At 40.3% G+C, this 24,090-nt stretch overlaps 1 protein-coding gene across 2 annotated transcripts in view; it reads right to left on the minus strand.

Moving 5' to 3' along the window:
• The window catches only part of SLC25A26 (solute carrier family 25 member 26), an 83,793-nt gene that overhangs the window by 53,709 nt on the left and 5,994 nt on the right, over window positions 1-24,090 (minus strand). For both annotated transcript variants that reach the window (XM_051788827.1, XM_051788826.1), the window contains exons 4-5: window positions 11,860-11,964; window positions 10,608-10,655 (exon numbers count right to left, since the gene is read on the minus strand). In XM_051788827.1, coding sequence (XP_051644787.1) covers window positions 10,608-10,655; window positions 11,860-11,964 — 153 coding nt within the window. The remainder of the gene's footprint in view (window positions 1-10,607; window positions 10,656-11,859; window positions 11,965-24,090) is intronic.

Genomic DNA, 24,090 nt, shown 5'->3' on the forward strand with positions numbered 1-24,090 from the left:
GGGGTGCAAGTTCAATGGTTCTTGATACCAATCACACATTTTATTAACATCACATCAATGTGGGGATTTTTCCCCTATGTTCTTTAATTCCATATTGAAGGAGCAGTTGTGCAACTACTGGAGTCTCTACATAACATTTTTCATTGAGATAATATGATACTAATTTGTTTTGCCTTTTGACAAAAAGGACAACAGGAAAGTATTTTCTGTCAAAATCTATTGGAGATTTACATTACTGAAGATCAACATAACAGTAACTTACAAATATATCCCATGTACTGACTCAAAGCTGCCATCACTTGCTCCTACCTCCTATAATAGTTCCTGTCCTGCTGACCAGGGCAAGGAATTGAACACCTCACTAACCCCAGATTTAACTTCAGTCTCAGGAAACATAGCCAACAAACTTCTAGGTATCAGGACAAAGGGAAGACATCCAAACTCACCCATATTTATGAACCACTTTTCCTTCCAAAACTACCACATCAGACTCTTATTACCATATTTCAATTGCAAAGACTTTCCTATGGCAAAATCTGGGAATAAAAATGTCTTTAACAACATAATTGAACATGAGACATACTTTTTTTGTAAAGGTTGGTTTGGGGAGCTGTATCCCAGCTGACACAGAATCTCAGGAAGCCTTCAGCTGCAGAGTAAAGCAGAGAGGCCCATTAATCATATTTATCAAGATTGTCTACCCTGGCTTTCACGCAGCTAGGGGAAATGTGCTATTCTACTCCAGCAACAAGGAGCAAGGCTAAAACAAACTGACCTAACTGCATGGGTCATTTCCAGAAATAGAAAGGATACCAGCAGCACAGCTGTACAGGCCAGAAGGCAAAATGGTGGGAAGGCTGGAAGGAAAGGGGTAAAAAACATCCACTCAAAACTTGTGAGGTATGTAGCCAGTGGCAAGATTAATACTGGGCCAAATTTTGCTTCAACTGGCATTCAGTATATTAAAGTCAGCAAGACAAGATTCCGTTCAGTTAAGCGCCTTATGGTCTTGTGTTTCACGAGACTCCTAAAATGTTTTATTGCACTTCAGGATTTCATATCAGCAGAAGCAAGGAGGGAGCAGATAACCTCCCACTGAGGTATGAGCATATTATTTGTTCTGATACTTGTGGATCCTTCTTTATTTTCCCTTCACTTTTACATTAAGAGAGTCTGCAATGCCAAATGCAAGCACAGAATATAATGTACTACCTGTTCTCCCATGGGAAAGCAGGGGTAGTATCCTGGCTTATGTATCTGCCTCTGTTCTGAGGGTTTGCTCTATCTGAAAGAGCACTGAGATGCCTCAGTCTACTTAGGACAGAAATTCATCTATGTCACATACTGTGCATCACCAGCAGCCTTTAACTGGGAAAGAATCAATCCTGGGATAGCCAGATCTGGCAGAGCAGCCCAAGCATGGGCAGTGTGATGCCAAAATGTTCAGGCCAAACTCTAGACCTGCTGGCTTTGAAAAGCAAGAAAATGATTTTCACATATTCAACCAACATAAAAAGAAAATTTGCAGAGCTTAAGCTTTACTGGCTTCTATAAAATTAACAGAAAAATAAAAGTGAGATAAAAGCCTGGTTTAATAACACTATTTCCATCTGCAGTATACACACCAGGCCTGCTTTGCCTACATTTCTATAAAAATAATGAAAATCATGTTACCACCAGTCTCTCCTGCTCCACCCCCTACATGCATTTCCAACTACATTGTCACTAAAAAGTGACATGGGATTTTCAAATTAAGGTACACGCCACACTGGGATTATCTCAAAGACTATAAAGCTCACTGGATTTTTCTTAAAAACAGATAAGCTAGAGAAATGCAGAATATTGGCAAAAACTGATGCTAAAGTAAAATTTAAAACAGTTTATTACACAGCCCAGGCACTGCAACATGTCAGGATCACACATTCTCCTTTCTCTTCTTTGTGTCACCTAAGCTTTATTCCACTGGGCAAGAATACACGGGTAATGCTACACACCTTATGTAGTCCATTCATATCACATGAAAACCTGGTTAAAGTTAAAAAACAGCAACCCATAAAACCATCCCTAAACTGAATTTCTCTCCGTTTCCTCGCGCGTTTGAATTTCCCAGGAAATTCAACAGGACTAGCGGCCAGAATCAAATCAAAGTAATGACATCTCAGATCTTATGTTTCCTTTGCATCTGCTCGGAGGGGCGGGATCAGAGCAAAGCCAGCTCCAGGATCCACAGGTCATCCCAAATTTCCATCCCCGCGGCCCTGGGCTGTGGCTGCCGCAGGTGCGGGCGCTGCCGCCCCCCGGTGTCGGGCCGCGGGCAAGACACGCTCCGGTTTCCTTCTCTTTTTTTGATTAGAAGAAAGACTTCCCGTGCCCCAAAGTAACATCTTTTCCTTTACCTGGCCAAGCGAACTGACTGATTGCTAGTGCACTGCCAAGATTCCCCTTTCAGCAAGCTAAGAAAGCTGTTTCATTACCCAAGTCTGGCCCTTAAAATATCCTGGAGCTAGGTAGGGCTTTCAGTATTTTCTTTTATGAGGGTCACTTCTCCTGTGCTCAAAACACTGGGATCAATTCCTATTTCCTGCAAGAGAATAAGGAGATAGTCTTTCAAAAAAACTGAAGTATGATGTGTATCAAGCACTTGGAAGAACTGTTCTTGTGGTCGACTCTCACAAGTGCCTCTCTAGCCATGCTTCCAAACATTATCATAACTGATAAATTACATAAGTTCTCTGCCACAGATCTGGTTTCTTTTTCACACCCTTTGGGCTACAGATTCAATTCTTGGATTGCTGATTCTTTTCCTCTGGTTTTTAGCAGGTGTAGAGAAAATAGGTAATAGCAACCTAAGCATAAAAACCAGGTAATTGCTATTAATACTGAGAGCAGCGTGATCCTGCTGGTGGAAGGCTTCCACTGTAAAATCATGTTTTGGTTTACTTCAGGAAAGAATTTCATCCTTGAAAAACAGTCCTGTGCTTTCAGAAAATTGTTAAATTGCTTGCTGTTCCACACTGATCACATACATTTATAGGACTAGTTGCTTCAGAGAGTCCAAGACTCTTGACAAGGAATTATTAAAAACAATACCCTATTTTACATGTAGATACATCTGTATGATCTTTGCATGGATTTTATATAAACAGATACACGACACACACGTATTTTTGTAGGGTTAGAGAATTACCCACTTCAGCACAGACATGCAGAAATTGCTTCACCCACAAATGCTATGTGGCCTTCACAAGAAAAAGCCCAGCAACCCTTCAGCCATGACAGGATTACTCTACTGCTTAGTAAAACAGGAACTGAGACCTACAGAAAGAACTTAGACAGACAAAATACAGTTGCCCATACTGGCATGTAGCTGTGGAATTAAAACTAAAAGCCGCCACTCAGCCAAAAACTCCACAAATTTCTCTTTGATTCTTGCTTGCTTGCTTTTAAACAGTCACAAATGTTAAGGCCAGTCAAATTTTACAGAAGTAGGTACAACTGTGTAATCCCATTAGACTTGTAGGGTCTTCCCCTGACCTCAGTGTCATGCTATAGGGCTACAGTGATAGAAGATTCTGGTCTCCAGGTGGAGGTGTGGGTGGAAGTGTTGAAGAAGTGTTGGCTTAATGATTGGACTCAATGATCTGAGAGGTCTTGTCCAACCCAAACGATTCTATGATTCCAAGATTCAAAATTATTCCATTAACTCTAATATTCTTAGTTTCCCTGGAAAAGTTTTGAAGATTTTAATATCAGATAGCTTTTTTAATATCCCTTATAATCACTTATTTGTTACTTTCCAGTGTTCCTATTTTAAGCCTTTTCTCCTTCCTTTAAAATGAGGACACTATCTCTTGGTGCCTGTCCTCCCTCTTGTCACAGTCCCACCTTCTCCTGAGGCAAAGGGATGCCTTTTGTGTGTTCTCTTTCATGAGGGATTTGCAGCCTCCTCCTGATCCTTTGTAACAGATAATTTTATTTAGTTGGGGGAAAACAGTGGGGAAATTCATGCTCTCCACTGGAGATAGCACATGGAGTGTGCTTTTCAAACCACTGTGAAACTTAAAAATCAGAGCAATCAGTGTAAGAAATACAGTTCTTAGGTGATTTAAAAAGTAAAAACAACAAAAAAAATCAACAAAAGAAACAAAAATGTCACAACATGAAGAAAACTAGAACTTTTTCTTCATGGCATTTTCTTCTTCCCAACCTGTTCTTGCCCACAGTGCTGCTACTCACCCACAAAACACATTCCTACACCTTGAATGCTGCAGAAAACATCATTTGCAGGAACACTTTAGTGAACTGCTTTGAGACTGTATGGAAATGGTATCTCTGTTTGAAGCGTGGAGCAGAGCACGCTTCCTGCAAGACTCTGCTTGCACACACATTCACTTGGAAAGAATCTGCATTATCAAATCACATATGGTGCTTTCAGTTCACAGGGCTTTCAAAGTGTTTTTCTGTTCAAAGACCCCAGATGCTAGGCAGTAGTTTTCAAAGTACAGAAATACTCTGCATATATGAAATTCTTTTCATCTGAAGACACCCACTGATGTCAGGGAGATGCAATAACTGTGTGCTCCATTGGTAAACTGCACATGGATGGCAGCAAGGATGGCTGAATTCTGCTTCTGGGCAGCCTGTATGGATACTGCACCTGGCCTGAGAGAGAGGGTTCAACCAGAAAATCTGAGATCACTGAACATGCTTGGCAAAAAAAAAAAAAAAAAAAAAAAAAAAGACACTGCTTCCCCCCAGACTTCAAGGAACTTGCTTTAGCTCTCTGTCCACCCTGGCCAGTTTATCTGCCATTCAGGTATGTCACAAAACCTATTTCCCACAACTTGTAAATTAGAAAAAACAGGGTTATTTTCTGGTCTGTAAAACACATTTATAAGTGCTTTGTGAGATCTCCATTTTCAGCTCCAAGTACTATTCCAGCTTGTGCAGGGAGAAGACAATGAGCACAACCTACAGCAGCAAAGGACAGTTATTCCTTTTATCTGTTTACTGGTGTTCCAGAGTCAGGAGTTATGATGTGCCTGAGCCCTTCCCCCTGAGGATAGACTTGACCCCTGCTCTTATCCCTCAAGAATTACCTTTAACCCTCATACACCCCTCAAAATTAAAATCTCTTCAATATTGGTATCTAGAAGGATACAAGTGCAAAAGTGATACAAGAGCTCATACAAGATAGGCTTTCCAAGACAAAGTGATGTTAAGGAGAAGGGGGAGCAGGGACTTATTTTTCAACTTTTCCTCCCATTAATCATGTCACATAACTTCTGTACAATTTTCCACATAGCTCCTTAATCCATTTTACAGTTCCCACCTCTTTCATGAGACTGTTGATGTTCTACATGGAAACCCCTAAGCCAAAGAAATGCTGGTTGCTCAGTAAAAGTCAAAACCCCAGTGCTAGGGCTCCTGCGTGGCAAATTCCTGGTTAAATCTAATCTATCTAGAATCACAAAATAACATAAAGCCAGCTTGGTTTTCCAGAAGGTAACAAAAGACAGATACTGCACATATTTCATTAAGGAGGATGTTTATTTTTCCAAATATTGTATTAAGATAGTGTCCTGTTTGCCTATTTCTATCGACATCTGCTCTGTAATACACAGAGAATGACAGAAGATCAAAGTTTTAATTGTGCAAGTCAAAGAATGTATTAATAACATTCTTTCTGTTCTACAGTAACAGAGATAAACTGTAAAAAAAAAAACCTCTAACAGCTAGGAGAACAGGATATTTATATAAAGATGTCCTAACAAAAGAAAAGCATGCAAAACTACCTTGAGTGAATAAACAAACTGGGCTCCCTGTTTGCAGAGTGTTCCCTATTGAGCTTAGCTCTCTCAGATCCCCTCCTGCCCTCAGTCAACAGGGTCAACCTACCTCAGTGGGTTTTACATTTTTATACAAACCTCTCTCAGCATCCTTTGTTCACTGACCCTTTAAATTTAGGAAGACACAGCAGGTGTGCCTGTAAGGCCCATTTGGCTGCTAGTTGTTTTAATTTCCCTCTCCCAGGCAGCAAGTCGTTTGAGAAGAGGGTTTTTTGTTGGTCTTTGTCCTTCTAGCTCCCTCTTCATCTGCAGAGATGCATATTCTCCATAGCCCTTTTGAGACACACCTTACAACAGGACAGCAGTTCTGTGGAACACACACAACAAACAGCACCTTCTCCTCCTCAGGAGACATTATTACTTCTTGGCTTTTGCAACTGGGAAGAGCCTGAATGTGTTGCTGTTTGTCACACTGCTGCCACTCATTAATGGAACAGCATACTTGGAACTAACTGGCCTTCTCTTCCCCAAAGTTATTATACCATGGAGTGCTCTCTCCCTCCCAAGACAGCACAGCTGCCTTTATTCATTTAGGATTTGATTTTAAGGGAAAAAAACAAACACAAAAAGTCCCAAACCAACCCAAAAGTGTACTAAGTTAACGAACTGGGACTTCCAGAAGGGACGACTTGGCCATCTCACTGAAAGCAAGGCCAGTTCTGTGCTGTACCAGAGTGGGGCCAGGTGGTTTCCTTTCAAATTCAGAGCTCTGAGATGAATTCTGAACCAACACTGACAAGTAAAGCATCGTTGCTACCTCCACATGAATGGAGGCCACTACGGCCAGAGCGTGAATTGTCTCAGAAAAGTCTATGAGGCAACATAGAGGATAAAAAGAGTTTAATAATAATTTTAGCTCCATTTGAATTTATTTCTAAGCTAGAGCCCAGTCTGTCTGCAATATTTTTTAAAGTGACAGACTGAATTAAAAGCACACAGAACACCCACTCAGCACTCACTCAATTCTTCCAAACCATGGTAACTCGTGACATGACATTTACCATGGCACTACTGGTACAAAGATGCAACCTGCACACAGACATGCCAAGGGTGAAGTAACTCACTGTACACAGGGAAACTGGATAAAGCTCTTCCTTTCCTTTTGTGTTGCCCCTTCATTCATAATAATGTCCTTTAAGACATCTGCTAGAGTCCTGTAACATGAACGGAAATGGAAGAGCTCCAACGGGAACTCAGGGGTTTCTTTCTTTTTCCCATGAACTGAACATTATGGAATTTTAACAGATGTTCTACTTGGTCATAGTTAATAAAATGAATTATGCAGGAATTAAAAATCTGGCTCCATTTGCTTATATAAGATCTCAGCAGTAGAACTACATTCCCATTAAGAAATTCTAGTGAATTTACAGTCTGGTCCTGCCTTGTTATAAGATGGCTGGATTCTTTTAATTTTACAAATTAACTTGTCTCTGCTGTGGAAAACATGAATAAATTTACCTGTTCATTGACTGCTCTTAGCAGCGTAATCCACTTTCCACACCGATGCACACTACAACCATAGGAAAAGACAATTCCCACTTGGATTTGCTTTGGAAATGACATCATGGGAATTCCACATCATTTCACAGCCTCCAATTTCTGCCATTTATTCAAAGTCTTATTCAGCAACCTAATAACCATGCTCTCACTTTGTGCTTTACTATAAAAGCTTTTCTCTTGGAGCACAGATGTCTCTTTCGGGTCTCTACTGCCAACAGAATGATGCACTGTACCTCACTTCCCCTTCCATTTTAGGATTAGTTCAGTGTAACTACATCAAAGGAAGATGTAAAGCCCAAAAAGTAACGGAGATGAGAGAAAAGTCACCAAAAAGGAGGTAGGTGAAAAGCCAAAACTTTCAAGTGTTGAGGTTCACACAGTTATTTCCGAAAGCATTATATATTTAGCCATCTTCTTTCTCTACCAACGTTCATCTGCTCAGAAAGTATTCTGAGGAGAAGATAAAGGGATATGTGAAAGACTGAGAATCAAAAAGGAAGGATAAAACAACTACCTTTCACCAGAACAGCAGCAGCACAGCAGCTAAAGCAAATTACATGAAGCTGTCCTGAAAAGATCTGCTTTGCTATAGTAAAAATATGAGGTTTCAACATCACACTCCATTTATAAACAGACTCATTCCCACTGAAGTCCAATCAACTGGCAAACAGATCTCTGCCCAGGCACTGAAATCTGCTTGATGTAATACACAAAATTTCATCCCAGTGCAACAGCTAAAATTAACCTTTCTTAAATTCTGGTTCAAGAACTTTGGCAGTGTGAGAATATCATCATCTGAAAAGCATCAATATTCCCAGCCTCTTCCAATTACTTTTTTAAAATGAAAAATCATGCATTGAAGCCCCTCTATCCAAAAAATCCCACTCCACTGTAACTAAACAAAGGGGTTTGTGAAGGTGAAAGAACCAAAGCATGTAAACAAACTCTATAAGTAAAAAAGTCAGCTGGAATTAAATGTCAGCCTATACATGCTATGCAGCTACCTGGTTATGTCCAATAATGAATTAATATAGATTTTTATGTGAAAATAAAGACTTTCTCTAAAGGAAAAAATGTACTTAAGGAGAAGGAAAAATCTCAAGATTAAATGTCATCCTTACAACAGCTCCAGCTGAAGGTGCAATATTCTGCTCTTACTCAACTGGACATTGCTTTACAAAATTTAATGTCAGAAAAATGCATCAGTCTTAACAGTGTTAAATTCAAAGATTTTTTTTTTTCTCTTTGAACATCACCTATGATTTGTTTCATTTTGAAGAGAAAGCACATTTCATTTGGTAATCATTTACTTCTCATTCCATTGGACAGATTCTCCCAAAAAGCAATACTTCAACTGAAATCAGTTCTGAAGGATCTTTTATGAATACACATAATGGAGAGGACCCCCATTAAATTTCCAACAAAGTGCTGCCATTTTGAGTAAACAAAGTTATCTCAGCAGGGTCACACACTGTACCATGAATATGGTCTGCAAATTAATTACCACCCTGACATATGTCAAAACAAATTTTAAGGAGAATAGCACCCAGTAGCAACTGTGTGTTTTATCTACCTGTTAGTATGCAAAATCTGTATTCAATGGGATCTAAATTTATTCATTTATTCAGAACCCCTCAGAGAAATCAAAATGATCCGTATTTGTTGGCCTTTTTTGCCCGTCTGCAAATGAAATCTGAGTGAATAACGTGTTTAGTGAGCCAGAAAATAAGTGCAGGACAAAGCTGTGGTGGAGGTTACGTTTCAGAAAAGCAGGTGTCATCTTTGCACAAATAACTAATTTTTTAAACACTCAAAACTGCTAAAATAGACTGCAGTGCATTAGCATTTGTCAGCACTTTAAGAACACTAAGTTTTGTATTTCTTATTTTAGGTAATACCCATCTTTATTCCATACTTGTAACAAGAGCTGGCTAACATAACTGTACCTAAAAACAGTTTTCAGCATGAAGAAAGGCTTTTAAAAGAGCTCTTGAATCAAAGCTTTAAAGGCCTCTGCAACTGGCCTTATTATCAAGGGCAACACAGCCAACAGATCTGAGCCCGTGGTTAAAACAGAAGAGGAAAGACCCAAAGCTATTTTACTCAGTTGAGTTACGTAAGGAGAGGACAAACTCCCCCATACACACATAAAGCACCTTCCTGAACAACACGGGTTCTGTCTGACCACGTGTCAGGAAGAAATTCTTCCCTGTGAGGGTGGGGAGGCCCTGGCACAGGTTGCCCAGGGAAGCTGTGGCTGCTCCATCCCTGGAAGTGTCCAAGGCCAGGCTGGACAGGGCTTGGAGCAACCTGGGCTAGTGGAAGGTGTCCCTGCCCATGGCAGGGGGTTGGAACAAGATGAGTTTTAAGGTCCCCTTCCAACCCAAACCTTTCTGTGATTTTATGTTTTCCCAGAAACCAAGCCTCATCTCTGTTTCAGCTACACATACATGTTGCAACTTCTGCTTTGTCAAAAGATGACCTCCTGGGATCTGATTCTGAAACTATTTTAGACTGGGAATTTCTCAGTAGGTTTTTCTACTTCTTTTATAATCTGCCTTCAGTCCACATGGCATATCAAACACTTCCATGACACTAATCCTGGAATTCACATTACATTTATGAAAAGATTTTAGTTTAGGAACTCTTTTCTGCCAAGCAGGCAAAAATATTTTTAGCCCCACTTTTTTTTTTCCCAACATTGAAGTACTTCTGATTTAGAGTTAAGCAATGCCATATCAAATCTACAGACTGGGTGACTAAATACATTTCCTTCACACATTAAAAGAGAAAAAAAGAGAGAGAGTACAATCCTCCCTATATACAGATGACAGATAATCTCTTGGCATCTGCTGACGAATATATTTAAAGAAAGCCTAAATCTGTCTGTGCTAAACTTGGCCTGATGCCACCAGTTCACTGCTGGCATATACAGTTCACATGATGCAATCACAAGACTTGAGAAAGTTTCCAGTATTTTAGTTTGTTGTTTTCTCATGTTAACATATACCTTTCCCTCCATTTTCGATTTAGCAGCAACAGAACTGAGAGACAGAACACGTGTATCACAGGTTTTCTTAGTGCACATTATCAGTATTCTATTTAAATTACAGACCAGTAACTTATCTAGAATGAAATACACTGGGATTTAGAGTTTATGGTTCGAGCAATTGATCAGAACAACTATCTCTTGTTAGAAAACTAAGTGAGGCAAAGGAATCGATTTTTAAAAAAAAGAGAAAAAGACAAGTGTTTTACCTCTCTTAATACTGTGCTTTTATAACCCCGATAAAGTCCTTGAACACCCTGTAAAACAACAAAAGAAAGCATCATCCACAGGGAATTAGTTTGCCAAAGAGCACATTTAGTCAGTGATTACACTGCAGGCATTACAGCCTGCCCAGTGTCACACCTGAACCTCAAATTGACTATATTCATTGTAACATTGTATACTGTGTTCCATTACTTACAATGCCAGAGGGTTTTATTTTCACCTTCTTAGCCTTGATTCGGAGCTTTTATCAACACAAATATTTTATATTTTTAACCAGCTGATTAGCATTCAAAACCACTAAAATTTATTTTATAAGCATATATAAAATTATGTTGTATAGGGCAGTTCATTCAAGTGTTTGGAAAGGCTTATGGTTCTCTGGACAGCAACACAGAAGGGGAAAAACATATGGTTTTGAGAGCACCAGCTTTTAGAGCAGAATGATCAAGTCACAGAAAGAAGTTCCAGTGAATCTTTTGTGCAAGGTTATCACAATAGTTTTCATTTGAAAGCAAATAACAATCCAGTGAATCATTTAAAGATCATATTTATGTCTTCCTTCTCCTGGTTTTTATTTTACACTCAGAACTGTGTATAGTATTTCTCCCCACAGCGTTTTCAGGAGCCACTTTCTCTTATGGAATACAACCTGAAAAACACGCCTTGTGAGACTCTGCAAAACCAGAGGTGAACAGGTTTCTACAGGAGGGAACAGCATAACTCCTGGGAAGATTACAAAAGCCCTTATTTTTCAAAAGTCACCAATACTGGATGAGCACCCATTTCCAGAGTTCCTCCTGGCTCCCATAGAGCCTCTCTGAAACAGTGCCTTTAGGACACCCCCTCCAAAGCCTGCTTCAAAAACTGGGGACCATTCAGCAAATTCTACACACAGAGACTGGATGTTCTGCTGTCCCAGAGGACTGTTTGCACACATACAAGCAGAGTTTTGGAACCTGGAATGCTAAATCCCCTTTTTTAAAAATTTTTCCTCCCATTTAAATGGAGGTACCCCACACAAAAAGAGTTGTTTGGAGCATGCATGTAAGTGCACATGCAAGGGGGAGGTGGGGGTTTGGTTCCCTCGATCCTGACATGCCAATCGCCTCTAACCAGAACAGATGGGAAAGTGCTGGGAGAGCACAGAACTGGAATAAAGCTGTAGGAATGCTTCTGTACACGTATGGCACCGAGTGGGAAGAATGACACAACTTAGAAATGTTGCTCTGAACTCACCTCATGGTACAAGGTTTGGGAGAGAATCCGGAGGGTGCTCGAGGAAGGAGAAACCTGGGCCCTTTGCTTGACGACCTCAGATGGAACCCGTATGAGACACGCCACCTGCAGAAGAATGAGATGGTCAGAGAGCAACTCCCTTTGCTGTCTCTCTCTTGATACAGTGGACACTCGTTTCATATGAGAAACCTGAACAAGGAAATCAGTTTTGTAATTATAGGAGTTGAACATAAAAGCTGTTTATAAGCAGTTTATGTATTTGCTCTGAGCACCATGTACTTTCTGAACACAATATTATACTAACAGGAACATGAAAGGACCCTTGAAATATTTAACTTTCAAACCAGAGCTAGATTTGGATGGGGAAAATCACCAATGAAACCAAATTTGAAGCCATCCTGTCTTTTAGCAGCTACAGGAATTTCCCCCCCTACTTTCGCATATCTAAACTGGAGATTTAGGATCTCAAGAACAAACTGCTTTCCTTGGTAGTTCCTTTGTGCCCTCTAGTGACTGATAGCAAGAGACATTCTGGTCAGCTTTAGATGCACACAATATAATCAAGATTTACCCTAAAATGCACACTAGATTTCATTCAAGGTGAAGCACTGGATTGATCCTTTCCTAGACAACGAATTTTCAAGGCAAGAAAGTTCTCTGAAGCTGGATGTAATAACATGGCTGCTGCCATAAAGGTCCAGCTTTTCTGAATAAGCTTTAAAACTTGGCTTTAAAACATTCACCTGCCACTTCAGCTTCAGGTAGGGATTAAGCTTATGTGGATATAATTTTAAGGAATGAGGATCCTGAAGTGTGGGAGTTACAAGCGTCTTATCTCTCTGGAAAATGCCTGTTTATCAGCACTTAAACTTTTAAGCAGAGTTTTTCTTTGGTTGGCTCCAGGGATACTTAAAGCAGTGATGGGGCTGGTGGCAAAACACTGGAGACACCACAGGCCTAATTTTTAGCCTTCGTTAATCCCATTCTGTGCTGGACTCAGGAGCACACTATGATTCCTAGACATAAAGGTGATCACAGAGTACTTCAAATTCAGAGCAGCCCGTCTGAAGTGGCAAACCAAACAGCTAAGTGGGAAATCCATGTGTGCCAAAGAAAGTACAGGAATTCACTGGAGATTGCGGAAATACAGCAACTTGAGTGGTCATTTGTGGGCAACACAATACAAGTTTTAAGTTTCATTTTCACAAAGACACCAAGAAAAAGTCTGTTATCCTGTTACATTCCTACAAGTTTACCAGACAACAATATCCAAAAGTCATTACAAACAGATCTAACTCCATGTGCTCTTCAATTCTCAGGGTCAAAAATAACAAGTGACCCCAATCTGTCAAGAAAATAAGAACTGTCAAGTTGTTTGATAGTTCAGCATAAATATTTATAGAACTTCATGCTTCATAACACTCCATGTCCTTATATTAGCTTTTTATTCCTTAAAAATATGGAGGAAGGAGGAAATCTTTAAAAAGGCTCGGATGAAAACAATCTAGTCAATCAAGACCAGACAAAGAGCACAGCGTGGCTTCCTGACATCTGGGGTGCTGCAGTTTTGGCAGCAGAAGGGTGGCTACAAAGTAATGTCTCCATTTCCCCCAGACTACTTGGGGTGCATTTCATTTCAAATTAACTTTGATGTTTCTCCCATTTGAATTTGCGCTTACAAGGGAGTCTGTGGCTGCACAAGAACAAAAACAGTGATTACACTGCGCTGCTCTGAAAGGAAATAAAGGCCTGTGTCACCCGGGCAGTGCTGTCAGATTGGCTCCATAGGGCACTTCTGGTACTCAAAAAGCCACAAGCTGCGACTGCCAAGATCAGACTGAACGGTGACATTTTCGCTGTGCACCTGAACTTCCAACGCGCTGCCTTGTTTGTTCCTACATATGTACCTTCCTTTGTATCAATAACAATCCCAGCAGCCTTTTGATGTGGAGAACAGGTCTCTAAAGGGAAGTATGCAAGATTAAGTTCACAGGTATCTTATTTAAAAAGTAACAGCCTGGACAGATGGGTGCAGAAAAATCTCAACTCTATCACGCTCAGATCTCAATCACTCCGGTGCCTTCCCGGTAACGCTGCCAAAGGTAAAAGCACACAATGTGTGTCTCCACAGTTTGCTTTCTTAGATAAATATGTTCAAACAGCACCACTGTGATAACTCTGCACCAAGAGAATTCACACTTCAGTCTTCAGACATCTGAAAGCTATAAGCAAATTGCATAGCCAAGGGTGAAAGACGTAACTGTGCAGCCTCTCCACAGAAACTGCCCATGTTGAGGCTTTTACCTGCACCCACTAAGGAATTAATAGACATGGAACACAGACAATAACGTGACCTCGCACGGTGGGAGCCCATTCAGCTCCCTAATCACCAAGATCTCAGGAAGAAATTGCTTTTTAATCTCTTGGCTGTTCACACAAATGTAGCCTGTTGCTTGCCACAGAAGAGCACAATACAGCCCACCAAACTCAGGCCATTCCTGCTGCATCCTACCGGATTTGAGGATGACCCTGTGACAAATTAGCTCTCTGCAGAACATCTGCAGAGCCAGCCATGGACAGAGTCCAGCAGTGGGCCCTCGGCAGACTTACAGCATCAGACAACAGCACCCTGTTGATAGGGGCCACACTCATTTTCACAAGCAAGGTCTGGAGCCAGGAATTATTCCCATCTTTTGATGGGAGTAAAAAGACAGAATCAAGATCCTACAGACCAAGTTCAGGGGGAAAATGGGTGCTGCCCTATAAGCTCCTTCCTTATTTACCAGGTCAGGTAACACAATTTTCCAGCTTTCAGACTCTCTTCTCCCCTGTCAGTGCACATGTATACATATCATAGGAGCAGGAAGATGATAACACTGAAAAACTAAAGGCTGGAGAATTTTTAATTTTAAGCTTTAAGAAAACCTAATTTTACAGCTACGAGCAAAGTTATTATTAGTTTACAGAGCAGGTATGCAGAAATGACAATATTAGCATTTATTATCTTTCTAGCCTTTTAAGACTGTAACCACTTCTGAGAAAGAGGGTACTGAATTTCAAAATCCTTGTATCAAGTCATTACCAGGTCAGAGGGTGACTCCAGTATTTAGACAAAAACCTAAGTGCATTTTTAATTTACTAACTTGCATTAGTGAATTAGGGATAAAAACTAAAACCAGGACTATTTCATTAACATTTATCTATGTATTGCTAGGACAGTATATGTTTTAATTAAATTAAGGTAATTTTTTACTTCTGTCAGTTCAGGGAAAGGCGTTTTAACTTTTGGATAGTCTCTGCATGCTTCAATGCTGCCATCTCCTGGTCAGATCCATGCTGGAACAAGACTTTCCTGGCTGTTCTCACCAATGTCTCAACTGATGGTGAAGAATGACCAGGACAAGTAAAGTCTCAAAAGTGCCGTGAAGCTTTATATATACCAATTCAAACAGTTTGTTTGAATACGTATATTATACATATATATTCCTATATACCTGAAACCTGTCCCCATGTGGCCATAGCTAGCAGAAAATAAAATCTGCACCAAATAGCACCAGGAACCTGCCCAAAGCCTTTTCCATGGGCTCACCTAAGTTTACTGGAAATACCTGATATTAAAGCTGTAATTTCTGCACAGGGGCAAATCCCACTCAAAGCTAAAGCAGCTGTTCAGAATCAGGCAGACTCATCTAATTCATCGGCACAGGGATACTGAGCATTTTTCTCCAGACAATAACACAAGATACATGTTAAAAAAGAACAAAGAGGGACAGGAAGGTTCAGTGCAAGTAGGTGATAGGCCCTCGTGATTCAATAGCCAAGAACTGCAAAAGCTGCAAGATATCCACAACTCTCTGCTCATTCAGGGAAACCAGCAGCAAACACAGCCTTCCATGAAAATGGCTGAAGAAAACTCCCAACCAAAAAGACATTTTTTATTTTATTTTTTGTTAATGATCTTTTGGTTAACATGACAAAAAATCTGAAGTAGCTGGCTGGACTAGAAAGAGCCCACAGCATTGCCACTGCAAATTCAGGAACAAGCACTTAACTGCAAACCACCCTGACACCACTTCCAGCTCACTAGCAGGTCCCTGCTCCACTATCCAACATGTTCTGTTCTTTAGCAAAGCCAAACATAGACAATGCCAACATTTTTAGAAAAGAACACAACCCCTCCTGGTCCTCAGTGCTGCATTATCATCCAAATATTAACATTTCTCATTTAGATTAACAGCCCTCTGCTTCCACCCTTTGTGCTCCAGGCACATCATTTTCTCCATGACTGGATTTGTAGGGTTTGGTAGGGAATCAAAGTTAACATGTCTGTTTGTTTTTAGGCAGGTACACTACAGCTTGACCACTAACCTTGCAGGAACAATCTGTGCACAAGGTGTATCCAGAAACATTTGGATGAGGAGAGAGCAGGTGCTATAGTTGCCATTAAGGGCTTATGCTGGGTATTTAAACTGGGTTGATGCACGGCAGGTTTTCTCAGAACCAGGGACACAGCTGGTACAAAACCATTAGCAGCTTTGTAGCTCTAAGGAGAGCAGCTTGAGAAAGCATTTATTTCCTGCTGCAGCCTGGCTGCACCTTGCACAGCTGATGATCTGACTCACACTCTTAAAAGCTCCCACAACCATACGGTCTGAGCACTTATCTTTAGTAAGAGATAGATATTGCCCATGCTCTCAGGAAAGGCTGCTGAAGCCCATTTTGTTAATGTACTCCTTCCTGACTAACAAGCTGAGCCATTCTCTGTACTAACCTGAGCTTGGGTGAGGATTAAGACCAAATTTTTTCCATTTAGTAATTAGCCAGCTATTCTGCTACGTGGCAAGAGAAGAGTAGTTTGGGGACAAAGAACTGCTCTGGAATTTGTTAGTGGTTGGTGATTTAGAAACCTGCACTCAGTGACTCTGAGCAAATCTCTGGCTTGCACAGCTAAGCCTACTTGAAAATCTGGTTCAGAAACACGCAGTAAGCTCCAGAAAACTTTTCTTTGTTGCACCTTTAAACCCTTTAGAACCCTTTCTAAAGGATTTTAGTATTTAAATTTCTCAAGTAGGAGGTTAATTTTAATTACGTTATCTGTCTGAGTAGGCTGAGAAGCTTTAATTGATGTTCACCATATAAATATAATTTAATACTTAACACAGAACTAAAAGAACATACCTGGGGACAGTTACTCTTAAATGTCATTTGCATAAATTTATTTTTAATCAAATAAGAATCTAATTTATGACACTAAAAAACTTTGTATCCAGAGAGCAGAGACTTTAAGCTAAACCTCACAATACCTGTGGCAAGATAATCACTAACCCATTAGGGAGAAAAAGCTGCTGCACAAAAATCACAACAAAGAGGCTATGACTTATCAAAGGACATATGTTTAGGCTGCAGTCAATCTGCTAACAAATCCTAATCTCTCACCCCATTCTTGAAGGTCAGAAGAAGTGCTTGCTGCAACATGATGTAAAATAAGCACAAAAGATGGAGCAACTCTAAAACCCCATTCAAAGAGAAGCAGCAGTAAAGTTGGTTTTGTGGGGTTTTTTAAGTGTACTCTGCATTAGCCCTCACCATACTCCTGCAGACAAAAGCTACCTTGGGGCTCAAGTGTGTTTTGTTGCGGGTTTTCTATTTGGCTGTTCCTCAATTTCTATGTCAGATGTTCCCTTCTAAGTAGGAAGTTACTATTTTTAATCTGAAACATGAAAAGTGTCCTTTCCCCTTTCTCAGGTAACTGAATTATTAAAATAATAGGTGAGTTTAAAATTAAGACATCTGAAGTTGCACTGATTTCCTCTGGATCCTGAGAAAGTACGGGATACTTGAACCTCTTGGTCAACTTAGAGGCTCTCAACAAACCTTGAATTCAGCACTGACACTTCTCATGCCTCCTTGGTTCTTCAGATCTCTCTGGGATTTCCCCTCTCCAACAGAAGAGAAAATTGAGTGCAATATTATGGGATTAGCAAAGTACCCTCCAAATAACTGCTTCTAAACTGTGGTCACAGCTCTCGTATTGGAAATGTTTGCTAGCAGGGAACATGAGATGCATCTGTACATGGAAGATGAACTTCCTCCCCCTTTCCACCACCAGGAAAATTAACAGAAAAGCAGAGAAACAGGAGATACCCATTTATCATTTGGTTTCATATTTTCTTTGAACAGAGCACCTGAACTGCTGCAGTCACAGACCCACGACAGCTCAAACCTTCATCTAAATAATTGCTGCCCCTTTGACCAAGGCAGAATGAAAATACAAGTAATTTGCTGTGGGTCACAACTCAAGTTGTGAACAAGTCCCTCCACACGTGCTTGTCAGCAGGCTGTGCTACCTGCTGGAGAACACTGAAGTGGAGAATTGAAGCGTTAACACCTATTTTAATGAGGAAATTGCCTCCAGGGATGAGGGAAACTGCCCAGTACATGCACTGGCCACTATCACTTGCTGCTTTAAATGCCAACCCCAGGGAAAAAGTGTTCATCTTTAGCATTAAAACTCAGAATATGCTGATCTTATGTTCCCCTCCCACTCTCATGCACAGCACAGAAGTGCCTTTACAGCACAGTTTAATTCAGTCCTGTGTAAAGCTGCTGGGGTCGTGAACAGGTGACTCCACTCCTAATTTAAACCCCATGGAGAGAACAAGCTTTGACTAATGGGCTCTGGATGGGAAAGCTTGGACAATGCCAAGCTCTTTGTCCTATCTTTGCCTCTGACTGACACAATAAGGCCTTCATTAATTTAACTGCAGCTCCCCTGTATGCTGGCAGGAAACATTTCTTCAAAGAGCAACCTCACCCAGCAAGATCCCTCAGATCTCAGCACCTCCCAGAGCTTAAAAACATGCTATTTCAGAGAGGAGACCATTCACAGGGACCAAATGTCACAAGCATTTAGAAAACTGGAGTTTCTGCACAAATGTTTTCAACTTCCTCCGAGTTCCCACCTTAGACAATTTTACCTGGAATCCGCAGAGCTGTTTTTGCAGAGCATTATTTCATCCTGTCATTGTCAAACCTAAGTCAGCTCCATTTTATTACTTTCCAGAGCTCCCTTCTTCCTGCTTCAGAGCATCACCTGCACCACCACTCACTTCTTCCTTCACAATGGCCTTCTTGGATGAGCCTTTTCACCCCAGCTGCCTGAAGCCCTCAGCTGGCTCCTCGTCCATCACTTCAGGAGCCCTCTCAGGGCTACTGGGCTCTCAGGTTTCCCTCCTCACACATGGCTCTTCAATTGCCCAGCTACATTCCCTACAAATCTTGCTGTGGGGGTTCCCTGCCTACCTCTCCTTTAGCCAGATACACCTTTGTACTCAGTGGAAATTTGTGCTGAGTTCTCTTCACCCCAAGGAGAAACTCTTATTCCAGTCACATCAGTTAACGGGCAAAGAACAGGGAAAGTTTGTGAAGCTGAGAAGGCTGACATTAAACACTTTGCAGAAGTACTTGTCACTGCAGATATTTTGAAAGTTTGTGTGCTTTGCATAACTCAGTTGCTTCTTTCAAAGCTTAATCAGTGTAGTTTTGTTTCCTTTTTAAAACTAAACCTAAAACTTACCAAAAGTGGCCTGCTGTTACGCACACCTCTTGTACTCCAGCACAAACTAAGTGTACCATGGATTTTGAAGTTCCTTAGTAGTCACATGTAGTTGGTTTAAACCCAAGTGGCAAAAATCAGATGAATAACTTTAAAAAAATCTTCCTTAACCTGGTTGATGCTTGAATCATAAATTACTACCACATTTAAAGACAGAAAGCCTTAAAACCAAAGAAAAGTAGACCCTTAATTCAATATACAGAACCATCTGTATGATCCAATCTATTCCAGCAACTCTTTCACCATGAGAGTCTGTTAAACTTATTTTAAAAGGCTTAAGAAACTAATCAAATCCACCAGCCAAACTGTTCTTTCAGCAAAAGAAGCATGGTGCATCCCATCCAGCATAAAACTGTTTCCAAGGAGCCAAGTGGGGTCAGGCTGTGTTACAGGAGGACAGACGTTAATGAGATTCCAGGCAAGAGAACACAGGCAATATTTTCTGAAAACACATTAAGTCTCTTGTTGAAAGATGACTGGTGTTTTACAATTTGCTCAGTCTCTTGGGGCTACATTGGCCCAGAACACGGAAATTTCAACTACATTGTATTTTATCAAGTATTTTCCTCTAATTGATCCCTTACTCTTTCCTTCAGCCTTTTCACTTAAAGAATTATGGGCTTGTCCACATATGGAGCTATTCATAGTTATTCCTGACAAACCCTGATAGAACATTAGTTTAAGGTAAGTTTATTCCAAAGTATCTCAGACTTTTCCAAAGCTGACTCTGGTAGAATAAGTCAGGAAATCCATCAGGAAATACTTTCAAATTATTTATTTCTCACTTATACTCCTTAATCCAAATTAGCTTTCCTCTACAGACACTTTGAGCTACGAACATTTCTAAATCAACTGAGTATCAGCCCTAGGATTAAAAGAAAAGACATGACAACCATCAAGCTTTACTGCAAAGTAGCATGACCTCTGAGCCCTGGACTGAGCAGATGACACAAAGCAGTGTTGGAAGAGCAGCTGACGAAGAAGAGGCAATATATGCAGTTAGCATGGAGCATACAAGAGAAGATCAGCGTGGGTGGCTGGTTAGGTGTTTGACAGTTCTTAATTTGCTGTTTCAGCCTTTAATTGTATGATGAATTTGTTGGCAGCATTTGTGGATTCACTCCTGCATTCATCTTTATTTACAACCAATTCCCAGACGAAGCTCTGATTTGAGTTTCCATCCGCTCCAGCTCTGCTCCTTCCCCAGTAGCTCTTAATGGCAGCAGTCTCACCTTCCCAACCATCTCCCAACCACTGCTTCTGAAAAAGGATTTGGCAAAAATCCTACAGCATCTGTATTGCAGACCTGACCTCACATAGATTAATTTATGAGTATTTCAAACCCCACCACGATTAATCCAAAAGACCACCAACATTGCTCACTCCCCTCCACTGCACATCTTGCCAGGGTCAGCATATTCCCCTTCCCAAAGCCTGGATGCAGCCAGATATGCACAGCACAAAAGGCACAGTCACAGCTAAAATTACAGGTACTGATCAATGAAAATAGAAAAAAAAGTTCAAGTACTGTGGAAGAAGTCCCATCAAACTTTGGCTGCTGTCAGACTTTGGATACTACGTTGAATACCGTGATCTGCCAGCCCACACTACATGGGATGAGAGGAGACAGGACACAAAGCAGAAAATGCAGCTTTTTGGTTTTAAACAGTTCAGTCCATTTATTAGTTCAGTTCCTAGAAAAGACATATTTAAAAATTCAAAGCCATTAGCCCAAATTCTAGACACTCTAAGTACTAAATCACTTTGTTGAACTAAAAGCAGCTCTGCCTAGAGTGTCCAACTTGCCTGTTGAACTGAAAAGCCACATCTTCCAACATGCAAGTTTTGGAGTTTCAAATACCTAAAATCTTAACTTCATGTCTGTTGTGAGAGGCTGTTTTATCTCTTTTAGATTGGGCTCCTGCAAGCTGATCTTCTAGAGCTTACTGTGTTGTAAAGCCCTGACCAATTATCCTGCTGGAGATCCTCTCATTCCATTACTCTGTGGATTTGTCTGACTCATGCTTCTGCCTTTTCCTCAGAACAGGCATTAATAGCAACTTTCTTCTCTGACCCGGACAGTTACACTCATGGAATTCATACCAATAAACTTTCAGAGATTCATGTTCTTCTATTAAACTGAAACCAGTTGACTGTTTCAAACAATACTGCCAGGGCAGAGGGAAGAAGGGGCTGACTCACAGACACAGACAACACTGTGTTGTCTACCATGTTTAAAATGCCTCTTTTTATCCAGGAAAGAAAGCCAAAAAACACAAGCATAAAATAAAGTAAAACATAGACTTTCCTCCTTTATTTGAATTTAAAGCACACTTAAAATGTCTTTCTACAGAATCCTGATTTGTAAACTGTAAACTTGATTGCATTTGAACTTGCTTCTTTTAAGAAACAAGTTAAGACTAGTAGAGAAAGCTAACTGAATTCCCCAGAAAGATAACTTCTGCATTTAGAAGTTCTCCTATTTGACACATCCCAACAGCAGATAAAAAAATTCTCAAGTTATTAATACAGAGGGTCAGATGCTAATCACAGATGAACCACACACTTTGCTCTTATCACAGAAGTACCTCAAGTGGCAACGCACTGGAATACACAAGTGAGGTTGGAATTTCACCTTAAAATACCTGTCCTCACCTTGCCCTGTGGAGACACATGATCCCCTCTGCCCATTGAAGTGACGAACTTTCAGACATTTCAAGTCTCCAGCATTCAACTCTCCCTAAAGTACTCTGGAAACTTATACAAGGACAAAAGCAGCTCAGTTACTTCAGCTGGTAATCTACTTCCAGAGCATGGTCATTACAACTACCTGCCAAAAGAACAGGACATCTCCCTCCCATCCTGGTCCTCAGTCCTCCCACACACTTCCTCTCGGAAAGTCAAGGTAACTTACTGTCTTACAGAGTAGGGGAAAAAAAAAAGAAAGACAGTGTCATCAAAAACAGCCAATCAAGAAAAAAAGGTCAGAAAGATAAGAGTGAACCCAGTATTTACAAGCAACAGCCCAGAACTTTCACTGAATATCTTGCAAAGCTCAGATGGTAACCATAACAATATCTAAATATTAGGTGGAAAAGGCTGTTGTCAGCTCCCTTCTCCACAACGTGAGCCAAATGACTTTATTCTCACCTCCATGGAAAAGCCAGTGGGATACAAAATTAGCTGTGCTGAATCCAAATTAGCTGTGCTGAATCCGACCACTTTGGCACTCCCGAAGGAAACCTCATCAGTCAAACTGGGACAACCTTAAACTTGTCCCACAAAACCATGTTTGCAGGAGGTTGGTGTGAGAGGCTCAGAGCAGGACATCAATTTATCAAAGTTTCTTGTAATTAATACATACACTGTCATATTAAACTGACATAAAAAACTCTGTACAAATCAATCTGGAGCTGTACAGTTAACTTTGGTTCTGCAAGACCCACTTGGTTACTACTTAAAATGGGCACTAAGAGGTTAAAAATACTTTCTTCTCAGAGTTACTAATACCGCCTCAGAATATTAAAAGTAAAATTTTAGAACATCTGGTTTTCCTTTCCACTCCCTATGATATCATGTTTTCCAAGCACATTTGGCAGCTCAGTGTAAAGATACAGGCAGACTAAACATACAGGGCAAAGTCGAGTCAGGATGAAAAATTCCAATGTCCTGGATGCAGTAAGTGTGTTTCCTATCTCCAGATTTCAGTTACACAAGTGGTATAATAAGGGGTTTTTCCCCCTTGGTAACTCATGTATTCTTCAACCTACTTCTTCCTTGATGAGATGGTATACCATGTATGTGTCCTCTAGAATTTTGGCTGTGTCTTTGTAAGTAATTTTTCGTGTATTATGGGATATTTGGAGTCCCTTTACGGCGAGATTCAGTTATAGGAAAAACTAATTATGTTTAACAGGGTCAGATTTTGTATGTACTTTTCTTTATCTCACTCTGGGAGATGAGACTAGCTTTCTATATTTCTCCTGCCTAAAAGGAAAAAAAAAAACAAAACACTGTTACAACCTCTGCCTTCTCACTGCTTGGAACTGGAAAAATGAACCAAAGCCATCCCAGGAGACTTTCTTTCCCATGAATTTCCACAGACTGCAAACAAGACAGAAGAAGGGCTGTTATAACAACTAAGATTTTCCATTTGACTGATTTCTCACATATATTTTATCATATCTTGATGCAAACTTTGTCTCTCTTCCTCTTTACCTATTATATTATTTTTAGTGGGTCACATTCAAAACACATATTGGTCAGCACAAACACACCTTTAAGCTTTGCACATACTCACATTTTATTTGTGCACAAGAAGCTATCTGACTCATTTATGCTCACCAGCAAACCTAGAAATCCAACATCGCTCTTTTTGCTCTAAATCTTAATTTCTCTGTTTCATAAAAAAACAGTGTGGAAATGCAAAGACATGCCTCAGGAATCTAACATGACAGAGTGTATGCTTTATTATTTCACATTTAAAAGCAATTTATATTTTAATAACTATTAGAGTATACAATCCAAGAAAAGTACATATTATCAAAAAGAACTACTGACAAAATAATAGTCCCAGTGGTTATACCCTGAATAAAACTTAATGACTAATCAATAAA

The sequence above is a fragment of the Manacus candei genome, unplaced genomic scaffold, assembly GCF_025592945.1.
Source record: "Manacus candei isolate 608988 ecotype Guabito, Panama unplaced genomic scaffold, ASM2559294v1 h1tg000025l, whole genome shotgun sequence".
In the NCBI taxonomy this organism is placed as follows: domain Eukaryota; kingdom Metazoa; phylum Chordata; class Aves; order Passeriformes; family Pipridae; genus Manacus; species Manacus candei.